The following is a 14,832-nucleotide window of genomic DNA, read 5'->3' on the forward strand; positions in this document are numbered from 1 at the left end:
CTGGGCAAGAATACTGGACTGGGTTGCTATGTCCTCCTCCAGGGGATCTTCCAACCCAGAGACCAAACCCATGTCTCTAATGTCTCCTGCATTGGCAGGCTGATTCTTTACCACTAGCACCACCTGAAAGCTCTGAAAGCACTTAAGTGAAAGCAATAAAAGGCCAGACAATGTCAGGAATATTAGCATTATTATAGTTTATCACTAAGCAGTTAAGTACAAATTTATAAAGTTTGGATTTCAACTGTCATGAAACACTTGAAAAGCTGCATATCTTAAAGACTGAGAAAATCATGTAAAGGTGATAGACATAAAAAATCTACAAGCTAAATAAGGTCACGCCAAATCAGAGATTAAAAACTTCCCTGGTGGTCCAATGGTTAAGAATCTACCTTGTAATGCAGGGGACACAGGTTCAATCCCTGGTTGGGGATCAAAGACCCCACGTGCTCCAGAGGAACTGAGCCCATTACCCACAATTAAGACCTGATGCAGCCTAGCAGCAGCAGCAGCCAAATAAGTAAATAGTAAAAAAAAAAAAAAAAAAACACAAAAAAACAACAACTCACCACGCTGAGTAAACTATCCAATAATAAAACAGGTGAGATTTTCTCCTACATTTTTTACACTAACAGGTAAATGCTTCAAAAAATTGACCTAACATTGCTGATAACAGTTCATATTTGTTTAGAAACTTAATATGGGGAAGGAGTAAAGGAAATGGCCACAGAAAAGGAAATGCACAATTTGAGTATGTAAGGGAGGAGATAAGTACTATTGCTACTCACAAAAGGAAACTAATCTCAAGTGATAAATTTTTCTTCTTTCTTTTTAATAAATCTGAATGGTTTTGTTAAGTTCAGGTTAAGAAATGTATTGCTGTTCTCTCCTACAGTGGCAGGACTAACTGAATGGAGTTGGTAAAGACAACTTTTTTTTTCCATATTATCTTCAGTATCATTTCACTATGACTATATACTAAAGGAATTTCAGCTTGGATTTTCATGTAAATATAGCCTAATACTTTTTCTTAATGCATTAAAATTAAATACAGCTTAAGAAGAATTGCACTTTATTCAAATGCAAAAATATTTTATGTGTCTGTGTTAAAGCACTGCTTTAATTTTCTCCTTTCAAATATAACTGTTCCTTAATGGAATGTAAAGCTCCTCACTTTCAACTATTCCACAGAAAAAACAGCATGGTTTAGTGTATGAAAAATTTTATGATAAAAGGAACATTTAAATCAAGTGATTTGAAAAATATTTGTTTCCTAACCTGAAATTTTAAGCTGTTTACTTTCAACTCCAAAAATCTAACCCAGAACTTAATTAAGTATTATATTAGTATATTACAAGTTTTCAAACGTACTTACTTACACATTCACCATTCAACTATTATTTAAATAGCTACTTAATGGAACAGGTATTCCTATACACTAGAGATACCAAGGTTAAAAGAATGTAGTACTTGACAAAGTATATAATTCTAATAATGCTAGGCAGAAATCACTTTTTTAAACAATAAAGAGTCAGTATATCATGTCAGTATCAGCACTTTCATTAGGCCATTGATCTAGGCAGTAATATCTGCCTCTGCAACTGTTTAGCTTGTATTTTCCATTCAAGCTAGCTTATGAAAAACTAAACTAGCTTTAACCAATGTATATTTACATAACATTCTAGATGTTCTCTCTTAAATAGTGGTAAATGACACCTATGTTTAAAATTCTTCAGTAAATATAGATGTTCATAATATATTAAAGATAAGAAAATTCCTTCAAAATCAATAGAATAAGAAATAAAAAAAACCCTTTTTACCTGTCAGGCACTCCCATTACCTCCAATATAAAATCTACAAATTTCTTAACTACCTACAAATCTCTTAACAACCTATAGAGCTTATTAAGACAATTCTTGACTTCATTATGCATTTGAAGGACTCCTCCTTTGCTTTGATTATTCCTTCCTTCCTTCCTTTCCTGGCTAATTACTTATTTTTCAAAACTCAACTCACATATTACCACAACCAAAAAGCATTCTCCAATTCTCTCCTCTTCAATATGAATTATGAACCTGTTATGAGCTAAACTGTGTCCCCCTAAAATTCACATGCCCTAATCTTCAGTACCTCAGAATTAGCTATAGTTAGACAGTCTTTAGAGAATTAAGTTAAAACGAGATCAATAGGGTGGTCCCTAGCCCAGGATGTCTGGCATTCTTCTAAGAGAAGGAAATTTGGACACAGAGACCTATAAAACATGTAAGAGGGAAGACTGTGTGAAGAAACAGAATGACCATCTACAGCCCAAGGAGAGAGGCCTTGAACACATCCTTCCCTCACAGCCCTTAGACGGAACCAATCCGGCCAACACCTTGGTCTCAGAATTCTAACCTTCAGAACTATGAGAAATTTCTGCTGTTTAAGCCATAAAGTTGGTGGTACTTTGTTATGGCAGCCTCAGTAAAACTAACACAGTGCTTTTCTAAGTTCTTTATCTTAATAAAACTCTTTTGTTTCTTTTTTCCTAAACTGAACTTTTAGCTCTGAATCTCCATAATCCCAACAATCCTTGGTATATTCACTGATTAAATACGAAAGAAAAAACCAACCAACCAATAATACACTGCTCATTCATCACTTTTCTAATGAATTAGCGCCTCCTTTAGAGCACACTTGCTTATACCAATTATTCTACAAATTATTTGGATTAAAATGTTTAGTGATATTTTACCCTGCCATAATAAAATAGCTTATAAAAATACTGAGCTAGTTTTTAATAAAAATTATAGTATTATCCCAATACATTTGACTTAGTAGAAATGTAATTTATTCAAGTACCTCTGCCTATCAGCCCATGGCCCATAGTTGAAATCTGTTCCTTTGCCACAAACTATATCCAATCCCCAACATGGAGGCAAGTCTTGTAATTTGCAGTCTTCAGTGGTCATTTCTCCTTCAACATTTTCTTCTGTTTCTTCTGGAACAAGTCCTATATTGCAGAATATACAATATGAAGATAGCTACTTAAAATAACCATTAAGAGGTTTCCCTAGATCAACAGTTCTAAAACTTTTTTTTCTAAGGAATCCTTTACACTCTAAAAAATTATTGAGGACACCAAAGTGGGAATTTTTTTTGCATTATATCTATCATATTTTACTGACTTTGAAATTTGAATTGAGCAATATTTTAAAATTTATTTTTAAATAAAACTCATTACATGTTGACAAAACAAAATATCTAAGATTTACTGAAAATATGATGCAAAAAAACTACATTTTAATGAAAATATAAAACTTTAATTTTTACTTGAAATATTAAATAATTATTACTTTCTAAAATAAATTAATATGAAATACTGGCATTGTTTTTATCTTGGCAAATCTCTTAAATATTCAGCTTAATAGAAAACAAGTGAATTCTCATAGTTGTTTCTGCATTTAATCTGTTACTCAAGGATCTGAAGAAAATCTAGCCTTATACAAATAGAAAAGGTAGGACTATTTCAACTGCTTTTTCAGATATTTTTGGATATTCTTTGACACTACACCAAATTTCAACAAGTGGTAATTTCTTAGAGAATACTTACAATGTGAAATCTGAAATTAAATCCCTGAACTTTTCACATTCTGATACATTAAAATTTATTGACTGCCCTTGCACTTTGAATAAATCTTTTACAGACATCATGAATTGATCATTTGGAAAATATTGGTTCACTGAAATATGCATACTTTTCCCAAACAGACAAATTTCATTATTAAATATCTAAAAATTCATATTGTTAATATCACTGGTAGTCTCATCAAAAAAGTTGTCAAGCTCACAGTGGCAGACTCAAATTTTCCAAAATTCAAATTTTCACATGAAAGCACAAAACTACAGTTTGTCTCTAGTTGCTCTTTGAAGCAAAACTGGTGTTCCTTGAAAAGTACAAACAATTCAGCTGGAAACTCAATCACACAGTGATTTTCCTCAAAACATACTCTGGTATGGGGCAGAAGTACATTATGTGTACTTATTTTAACAAGTGAATACTTAAAAGTTTAGTCAAGGGTCAAGATTTGATAAAAGTAATTTTTACTGCTTAATCAAAGACACAGTAAAGCATACTGGCATTTGTTGTTATTGTGAGTGTGTGGCAGTGAAAAAGACAAGAGATTACTGCTATAGTTTGTAATCACTGCCTTTGATTCATGCTAAAGCATCAGCAGTTTTGTCCACCATAACTTTGCATCATCAGTACAATATGACCAAAAAAAAAAAAAAACTGGCAAATAACGTCCTAATTCTGAAAATACTCTGACCTCATAAACCTCCTGAAATGTATGAAAAAGAGAATTAGGAAAATATGACTAAAAATACAATTTTTAGCTACTTTATAAAACAGACCATCTCTGAAGTACTATAACTAGCTAGACTTCAATCCTTGAACTTTAGGCCTCAAATTTAACTTAGTCAGCATGAACTACTTTAACTATCACCACATTCTCTAGTGGCTTTCACTCATAGTCATTTGTATTCACAATTTCTGAAGTGTACCTGCAAAAATGGAATCTGAAGGAATGATTTCTATATTGTTCTTTTTTGATATGAAATACTGGAGTATTAATATTCAACTTTGGAAGAATGACAGATATTTTTTAGGTAGGCTTTCTCACATGAACATTTATCATTACTGATGCTTATTTATATCCTAAATAAAGATACTTAAATAAAAGTAGATATCAGCATTTCATAGAAGAAACAGAACTGTAGCTGTAAAACATATTTAAAAAAATAATACCTGGCTCATCCATGTAATAGTAGATGTCGACATCATTTGACTGCATCACCACAAAACCTTCTCCCATTAATCTTGGTGGTCTACACAAAGGAAGAAAGAAGGCAAACTAAGTACATCTCCAGAATATAAAATGTTTGGTATTTTAATTAATGATGGTAATAGGTAAAAGCAAAAAAGAAAAAAGAAAACTAAAAAGCAACCAAGTGTAGCATCTTGAAAAGAGAAAACATCTTTCACATTTACAATAAATTGTTCCATAACTGCTTTCTATATTAGACTACTTAAAAAGTAGCCACTGAAAAATTTTTGATCAGTAAATTGGTTTAAGAAAAAAAATAATGTTTGGCATTTTGTTTTGAACAAGAGAAATAAATTTAAAACAAAGTCTAATTAAATACAATGAAAAACAATGTTCACTGAAATAGAATAATCATATTCTGCATTTGCAACGGTAAGTTTAAAATTAGACTTCGAATTCAGCCAATTTATAATACTACTACTATAAAACTGATTGAGAAATATCACCTTATATACTGTAAAACAAAGTATAACCTTTCAGAAACATTAAATTAAAAAATCTTCTCATTTTTAACAACTTTATATTACCTATTTCCAAGAATATTTAGTTGATCAACTTGAAATAAATCAAAATAAATTTAAAGCACACATCTTGAACTCATTCTGGAATGAGTGTTTCTGTGCATTCAAACAATTTCCCACTTTACTTTCTTTAATTTAACAACCTTTATCTTTGTCATATACCACAATATATTCCTTCCATATCAAAATTAACATCTTAATCATTAGATAATATAGCACATACAAATTCTTCTTCTAAATGTATACATTATAAATCATAAAGTTTAGCATTCAATTTCATCATACTATCTCCATGCTTACTTTTGAAGAGTGAAAAATACTTTAACTCTTCTTACAAAAACAGTGGGATACTTTTTCATTTTACTCTCTAGTAATTTTCCCAAAACCCAGGATTTATTTTTTCAGTATTACAACTTGTACCCATAAATATTAAACAGTGTGCATAGCATACATTTCAAGATACTTAGCAAATTCAGTCATCTGAAAAGTGAAACCAGGTAGATCCACAGCCTCCCCGGTAAACAAGCAGAGAAAATGACTGTGTCACTCTAGCCAAGCCCTAGAAAATCTAATCACAAGCTATTCAAAAGCTGGAACTAAAAAGGAATAATCATGCTTCTCATAACCTCAAACTTTATATTGCCTATACACAAAGCTAAAAATTGAGACACAGCAGAAACTCATCATATGAGTACTTACATTACACAAATTTAACCATAGAGATTACTTCACAAAAAACAACAGAGATTGAGAATAATAAAAATTACAAGAGCCCTAACATAACTCATGAGCATATGGCCTGGAGTCAGATGGGATTTATGTGTCTGCTGTTAACTGAGGGTCACAGTCCTCTAGAATGGAAGCATCCCACCACAATGAGATGACTCTAGTGTGCATCATTACAACATGTCTCCTAAATGCAAGCAGCTACTTCACTGAAAAAAAGCAAATCTGGAAAGCTAGGCGGAAAACTGACTGGGACTTAAACGTCAAATAAGCCCCCAAACCGTCTTAACTTTATCAGTTTTCCGAGACTAATTTTGATTTCGTTTTCAACTTTTCATTAACTCAAATGGTATTCCACTTTAATGAATTTGTTAAATTTACTATTTATCCATCCCTTCTCAAAGTAAAAATCTAGCTGTAGAGTGTATTTTCTAACATACAAACATAGAGGCTTAACTGCCCAAAATAAATTTCCCAGATACTCTAAGAAGAAAAGGATAGAAAAATGATAAGTTTATAGAAAAATATTTAAAATAGGGGTATACCAATGGATAAACTCCATTTATCTTATAAAGCAGGAATCCTATCAACTGATTTAATAGAGAGAGATAACTAATTATTGCCAAACTTACAGCAAAGAAATTAAAAGGATACTAAAGTTTCTAAATGATAGCTACATTACATATAAAGAAGTTATCTGTTTTTATGACTTTCTTACTCATCATTTTGAAGACCAACATATCTTGGACTAGGAACAAGCATGACTCGAACATTTTCAAGCTTTCCTTTCACAATATGCATGAACTGGTCAAGATGACTAGAAGGTGGTTTTGTAGTATAAGTTAAGAAAGCATCATCAAAGTTGATGCACAGCGTTTGAGGTTGGTAATGATTTCCAAAGGCCAAACGTCCCTAAAAAAAAAAAAAACAGATAAAGAGATATGCCATACTATCTAGGTCATATTTATTTTTCCTTAGCTGACCTAATAAGCATTTTCAAGCAACTACTAAATGATTCCATTTTAGTAGTAAATAATACTATTTAAGTTGCTCCATTTTGACTTCCCAGATGGTTCAGTGCTAAAGAATCCACCTGCCAGTGCAGGAGAAGCAGATTCAACTCCTGGATCGGGAAAATTCCCTGAAGGAGAAAATGGCAACCCACTCCAGTATTTTGGAGAAACACTGAAAAAGTCCAATGGACAGAGGAGGACTGGCAGGGTTGCAAAGAGTCAGACATGACTGACCACACATGCACATCAATCAATTTAGACCAGTGTTTAAAGAAATTCAAGCACCTGTGAATAAATAAACCGGGAAAAGCAACGGCACCCCACTCCAGTACTCTTGCCTAGAAAATCCCATGGACAGAGGAACCTGGTAGGCTGCAGTCCATGGGGTCGCTAAGAGTCGGGCACAACTGAGCAACTTCACTTTCACTTGTCACTTTCACGCACTGGAGAAGGAAACGGCAACCCACTCCAGTATTCTTGCCTGGGGAATCCCAGAGACAGAGGAGCCTAGTGGGCTGCCGTATATGGGGTTGCACAGAGTCGGACACGACTGAAGTGACTTAGCAGCAGCAGCAGCAGCAGCAGCTATTACCCATCAAATATTAACTATAGCAGAATTTACTTACTGTGCTAACATTGACCTTTATGACAGGAATAAGTGATCTCCATGAAGATGTGGGGTCTTGAGATTCTGTTTTTACTTTAACTCTGAAAAGAAAAAACAAAAATTGACATATATGAAAAATGAGAATAAGTACCTAAGAATACTGCTGACTTCCTCACAATACACATCATTAATATCATCTGTACCTTTACAAATATAGCTAAAGACTATTCAGTAACAAAACACAGACTATCTAATGGAACACTAATATTCCTAAAATGTCTCATAAAATGTACTCTTACCACATTATCAATTTTTACATAAGAAGTTGTAACAGAAAAGCATATTTTTAGAATGACAAACTTTAATGACAAAAGTCTAAATTTTGATGTGCTGTCATTATATCCATCATTATGTCCATGACACAAAAATGTAACATTTTACAAAAGAGCAAAAATAATAATTAAAACAAAAATGATCAAGGTACACGTCACTTAGATGTTTTAAATGCTTCAAGTACTTCTAACAGTTCAGCTGATTCTTTTCCTTCCCTACTCCCACCACTTGGTGACAAAATAATTTTCTTTTAATAAAATGAAAAAGGATAGACCAAGAGTTAAAAAAAAAAAACACAACAGGAAATTCAGTTCAGTTCAGTCAGTCGTGTCCAACTCTTTGCGACCCCATGGACCACAACACGCCAGGCCTCCCTGTCCATCACCAACTCCCGGAGTTTACTCAAACTCATGTCCACTGAGTCAGTGATGCCATCCAACCATCTCATCCTCTATCATCCCCTTCTCCTCCCACCTTCAATCTTTCCCAGAATCAGAGTTTTTTCAAATGAGTCAGCTCTTCGCATCAGGTGACCAAAGTATTGGAGTTTCAGCTTCGATATCAGTCCTTCCAATGAACGCTCAGGACTGATCTTCTTTAGGATGGACAGGTTGGATCTCCTTGCAGTCCAAGGGACTCTCAAGAGTCCTCCAACACCACAGTTCAAAAACATCAATTCTTTGGCGCTCAGCTTTCTTTATAGTCCAACTCTCACGTCTATATGTGACTACTGGAAAAACCATAGCTTTGACCAGACGGACCTTTGTTGGCAAAGTAATGTCTCTGCTTTCTAATATGCTGTCTAGGTTGGTCATAACTTTCCTTCCAAAGAAACTGGCCATACACAAAGTAAACAGAATTCAAGAAATGAAAAATTCTCAGCAATTCACTAAAGATTTCATATGAAAACTTGAGGCAAGTCTCTTCAATAATTCTGTAACTCCTAAATCACACTTCTAGAGCTGCATTTGTAAGGTGGCCCTCAGTGCTTAAAACTAAATTCAAAACTAATCTTATAACAAGCCCCTAACCTCTTTCTCAAGGTTCCCTTCATGCATGCCAAGTCGCTTCAGTCATGTCCAACTCTCTGCAACCCTATGGACTGTAGTCATCCAAGCTCCTCTCCAGGCAAGAATACTGTAGTGGGTTGCCATGCCCTCTCCTCCAGGTGAACTTCCCTGACCCAGGGATCCAACCCGGGTCAATCTGCATTGCAGGCAGATTGTTTACCACTCATGCCACCTGGGAAGCCAACTAAGCATGTTGTTCTTCAGTCGCTCAGTTGTGTCCAACTGTTTGTGAGCCCATGGATTGCAGAACGTCAGGATTCCCTGCCCTTCACCATCTGCCAGAGCTTGCTCAAACTCATATCCATTGAGTCAGTGATGCCATCCATCTCATCCTCTGTCATCCCTTCTCCTAAGACTAAGCATGACCACTGTTTAAATTAGAAATTTGGATTCATTGTTGACTCACTCTTCTTATTCACTCTCCACATCTCCTCCATCACTCTCTTAAGTATCCATTTCCATAAGTGTATCTGGAATCCATCCACTTTTCTCCCTTCCTCTTTTTTGACAAGGCAGTTGATAATCATCTCTACCTTGAACTGTTACAACATCCTTTTACCTTGTCTCCCTGCCTCCAGTCTTATTTCCCTCCAATCATAACACAGCACTGCTGACCTGAGGTAAGGCCCCATTTCTAACAGTGAATCCCGCTAACCATTTTAGTTTAATTTATCCCCACCTCAAGTAATTCACTCCAGCCTCAGTAACAACATCTCTATTGCATATGTCGTTTCTTCTCCATAACCCCGCATCTCCTTCTCTGCTTATGTCATTTACCCTTAAGGCTTCAAACTTTCCTGATCCTTCTGTATGTGCCCAGAGAATTCTGTTTTGTCCCTGTTGTATTTCTTGCACTAAAATTGTCTATTAAGTGTTTGAACTCCCATCAGTTCAGTTCAGTTGCTCAGTCGTGTCCAACTCTTTGCGACCCCATGAATCGCAGCACACCAGGCCTACCTGTCCATCACCAACTCCCAGAGTTCACTCAGACTCACTTCCATCGAGTCAGTGATGCTATCCAGCCATCTCATCCTCTGTCGTCCCCTTCTCCTCCTGCCCCCAATCCTTCCCAGCATCAAAGTCTTTTCCAGTGAGTCAGCTCTTCGCATGAGGTGGCCAAAGTACTGGAGCTTCAGCTTTAGCATCATTCCTTCCAAAGAAATCCCAGGGCTGATCTCCTTGCAGTCCAAGGGACTCTCAAGAGTCTTCTTCAACACCACAGTTCAAAAGCATCAATTCTTCGGCGCTCAGCCTTCTTCACAGTCCAACTCTCACATCCATACATGACACGGGAAAAACCATAGCCTTGACTAGACGGACCTTTGTTGGAAAAGTAATGTCTCTGCTTTTGAATATGCTATCTAGGTTGGTCATAACTTTTCTTCCAAGGAGTAAGCGTCTTTTAATTTCATCGCTGCAATCACCATCTGCAGTGATTCTGGACCCCCAAAAAATAAAGTCTGACACTGTTTCCACTGTTTCTCCATCTATTTCCCATGGAGTGATGGGACCAGATGCCATGATCTTCATTTTCTGAATGTTGAGCTTTAAGCCAACTTTTGCGCTCTCCTCTTTCATTTTCATCAAGAGGCTTTTTAGTTCCTCTTCACTTTCTGCAATAAGGGTGGTGTCATCTGCATATCTGAGGTGATTGATATTTCTCCCTGCAGTCTTGATTCCAGCTTGTGCTTCATCCAGCACAGCGTCTCTCATGATGTACTCTGCATATAAGTTAAAGAAGCAGGGTGACAATATACAGCCTTGATGTACTCCTTTTTTCCTATTTGGAACCAGTCTGTTGTTCCATGTCCAGTTCTAACTGTTGCTCCCTGACCTGCATACAGATTTCTCAAGAGGCAGGTCAGGTGGTCTGGTATTCCCATCTCTTTCAGAATTTTCCACAGCTTATTGTGATCCACACAGCCAAAGGCTTTGGCATAGTCAATAAAGCAGAAATAGATGTTTTTCTGGAACTCTTGCTTTTTCCATGATCCAGCGGATGTTGGCAAATTGATCTCTGGTTCCTCTGCCTTTTGTAAAACCAGCTTGAACATCAGGAAGTTCATGGTTCACATATTGCTGAAGCCTGGCTTGGAGAATTTTGAGCATTACTTTACTAGCATGTGAGATGAATGCAATTGTGCGGTAGCTTGAGCAGGCTGTAAATTCCCTCAAGAAGTTGTCATATTCTCACTATCTCCAGTACCTAAGCTCAGTGCCTGGGACATAATATGCATTACATATTTAACCGAGAAATAAACATCCTCATCATCTACTTTAAAAAAAAAAAAAGTGGCTTCCCTGGTGTTCCAGTGGTTAAGGGGTCCACCTTGCAATGTAGAGGATACTGGTTTGAGCCCTCACCCAGGATGATCTCATATGCCTCAGACCAACTAAACCTGCGCACCACAACTACTGAGCCTGAGCTCTAGAGCACCACAACTACTGAAGTCTGCATTCTGTAGAACCCATGCTCTGCAACAAGAGAAGCCACTGAAATGAGAAGACTAGACACTGCAACTAGAAAAAGCTCACATAAAGCAATGAAGACCCAACACAGCCACACATGCCACACATAAATTAATCTTAAAAAAAAAAAAACACAAAACTATTTTATGTACAAGGCTGCTTGAACATTCAAAAATCAACAGCCTAAAAGTGAAAAATCAAAGGATCATATCAAGAGATACAAAAAAAATTGACAAAATCCAATACTTACTCATGATTAAAACCTCGTGGTAAACTATGAATAGGGGGGACTTCCTCAACTTGATAAACAATATCCACCAAAAAAACTACAGTTAACATCATACTTAATAGTGAGAAACTAGAAGTTTTCCCACAAAGACTAGGTACAAAGCAAGGATGTTCCTTGTCATCACTTTTCTCCAAATTTGTACTAGAAGTGCTCTAGCTACTGCAATAAGACCAAAAAAAAAAACAGGAAAGAAAAGGTATACAGACTAAGAAGGAAGAAATAAGACGAAATAAGAGTCTTTCCTTGAAGCTGACACAATCATCCATGTAGAAAAATTGGAAAGAAGTGACCAAAAATACTCTTAGAACTAATAAGTAACTATAGCAAGGTTGCAAGATACAAGATTAGTAATATACAAGTATCAATCACTGTCCTATATACTAGTAATGAACAAATGGATTTTGAAATTTAAAACATATTACTATACTTTAGCACCACAGAAAATTAAATACTTAGGTGTATATTTAACAATTTTTATATAAGATCTATGTGAGGAAAACTATAAAACTCTGATGAAAGATATCAAAGAGAACTAAATAATTAGAAGACATTCCATGTCCACTGAAAGGAAGACACAACACTGTCAAGATGTCAATTCTTCCCAACTTGATTTATAGATTCAATGCAATCCCTACTGAAATCTCAACAAGTTATTCTGTGAATATTGGCAAGTGGATTCTAAAGTTTATTTGAAGAAGCAAAAGGTCAAGAATAGCCAAGAAAATAATGAAGGAGAAAAGCAACATTGGAGGAATGACCTCAGTTGATTTCAAGACTTAACCAGAAAGCTACAGAAATCAACACACTGTGGTACTGGTGAAAGAAAATGAATAGGTCAATGAAACAGAACACAGAACCTAGAAACCAATAAAATGAAATTATATAATTATATATGCACCTTAACTGGGTATATGTATTTTTAGACTTGTGAGTGATAGTTGCTCAGTCATGCCTGACTCTTTGCAACCCCATGGGCTATAGCCTGCCTGGCTCCTCTGTTCATGGAATTCTCCAGATTACTGGAGTGGGTCGCCATTTCCTTCTCCAGGGGATCTTCCAGACCCAGGGATCCTGCATTGCAGGAGAGTCTTTACCATCTGAGCCACCAGGAAAGCCTACTATTAAGAGACATTTCTAAGTATAAAGACAGGTCAACTTAAAAAGTATCAGCAGATACATGCTTGACTATCTTATAATCTATAGACAATACATTAGAATATGTAATGAATCCATACACCTTTTCCAAAGGAATACCCAAGATAGAAGTAACAATAAAGTTATAAATGACAGTCATCAATCAGATGAAAAAAATTAGATGAAGCTTTTCTCTCTCGAAGAGATGGGGACTGGGCAAGCGGTCAGGAAGGAAATACAATGTGCTTTTAACTTCGCATGAAAAATAATGTTTAGACTTATGTGTGTGTATTTAAAAGAATAAAAAACAAATTGATGGCAGTAGTTATCAACATGAGAGAAGTATAACTGGTAGGCAGAGCAGACTGGACAGCTTAAGCTGAGATCTAATCATTTTACATAATTCTATATATTTTACATAATTCTATTCTATATTATTCTATATAATTTTTAAAGAATTTTATAATTATTTACAAGAATATAAGTTTTAGCTAATCTACAAAGAAAGATTAGGCTGTGTTTAGGTGAACAGTGTTAATATTCTAATAAAAGCAGGTATTTAAATGTTGGAGATTAATAAAATTCAAGTGTGACATCAACCTTTCAATTTTGGACTGGGTTCTTGTTCTTCCATTTTCTCGTGTTTTATCATCTTCTTTCTTGGGTGGAATTATTGTTGGCTCCAAACCAAACAATTCTTGAAGATGTCCATAAAGATCCGAACGATTATAGACATGAAATTCAAAGTCATTGACTGTGATGTATAATCTAGTTTCTGCTTTTGGATCTAAAGATATCAATTAAAAAGAAAAAGGTTTTAGTCAACTTTTTAAAAACTTTAAAGTTTTAAGTCAAATCCTTTTCCAAAGCTAAAGTAACTCAAATAATTTATTTTAAAATAGATTTCTATGACAAAAGGCAATTATATTTTAAAAGTAATAAAACATTGACAAAACAAAGAAAAAAAGCTGATGTCACTATAGTATTTCAGCTTGGCATTCCAAAACAATCTGAATTTCTACATCCCAGTTGTATAACAACAAAGAGATTTTATGCCAAGAAGAGCACAGTGCCATTTACAGAGTAAAACTTTATCCCAATATAGCCATAAGTGTATACTAAAATAGACATAGTAAAATGTTCAAGTTATAATGCATTAAAATATCACACTGGTATTTGAACTTGTGCATCACAGAAACTATGACTTTACAAATAATAGTCTGTTTTTAAAAACTACACAATGCTAAAACAAAGATTTCATGAATTGTAGGCTCAAATATTAATAATAATCTCAAATAAAAGATGTAACTGTATTAAAACAGTCAAGTAAGACAAAATACTAATAGTTTAGCCATTACACAAAGTCAAGGACCTTTAGTTCTTCCTCAAGAGCTACAGATAATATTCTGAGCCATGTCCTCTGAACTCTTCTGCAGATACTGAAATCCCTATAAGGGGGAAGAAGTTAACTGTATGCTGTCCACTAGTACATAAACCGCAGACCAGGTGGAACCAGAAGGGTGATGATGCTGACTCCCCATTACCCTACCACCAACCAATTCTCAGAGAATGTCTGTGAGCTGATCACACCCTGCCCTTTGAACACTGTAAGACTCTCTCCAAGGTGGGACACACAGTCTTGAGGGCATTAGCCCCTCTAGTCTGGCAAAGCAATGAAATTATTTCTCTCGACTTCATCCAAAACTCTGACTCTGAGATTTAATCCAGCACCAGTGTACAGAGGCCGAATTTCAGCAACACACACATAGAGCCTCTTTGGCGGCAGCGGGGGTGGGGGGAGG

At 35.5% G+C, this 14,832-nt stretch overlaps 1 protein-coding gene across 1 annotated transcript in view; it reads right to left on the reverse strand.

Annotated features, from left to right (window-relative positions):
• The window catches only part of KIAA1109 (KIAA1109 ortholog), a 199,974-nt gene that overhangs the window by 156,646 nt on the left and 28,496 nt on the right, over positions 1-14,832 (reverse strand). Inside the window, exons 7-11 of the mRNA XM_040250561.1 lie at positions 13,631-13,817; positions 7,755-7,836; positions 6,834-7,027; positions 4,790-4,869; positions 2,842-2,992 (exon numbers count right to left, since the gene is read on the reverse strand). Of these exons, the coding sequence (XP_040106495.1) occupies positions 2,842-2,992; positions 4,790-4,869; positions 6,834-7,027; positions 7,755-7,836; positions 13,631-13,817 (694 nt within the window). The remainder of the gene's footprint in view (positions 1-2,841; positions 2,993-4,789; positions 4,870-6,833; positions 7,028-7,754; positions 7,837-13,630; positions 13,818-14,832) is intronic.

This window comes from Oryx dammah, unplaced genomic scaffold (assembly GCF_014754425.2).
Source record: "Oryx dammah isolate SB20612 unplaced genomic scaffold, SCBI_Odam_1.1 HiC_scaffold_12, whole genome shotgun sequence".
NCBI classification, from domain to species: Eukaryota; Metazoa; Chordata; class Mammalia; order Artiodactyla; family Bovidae; genus Oryx; species Oryx dammah.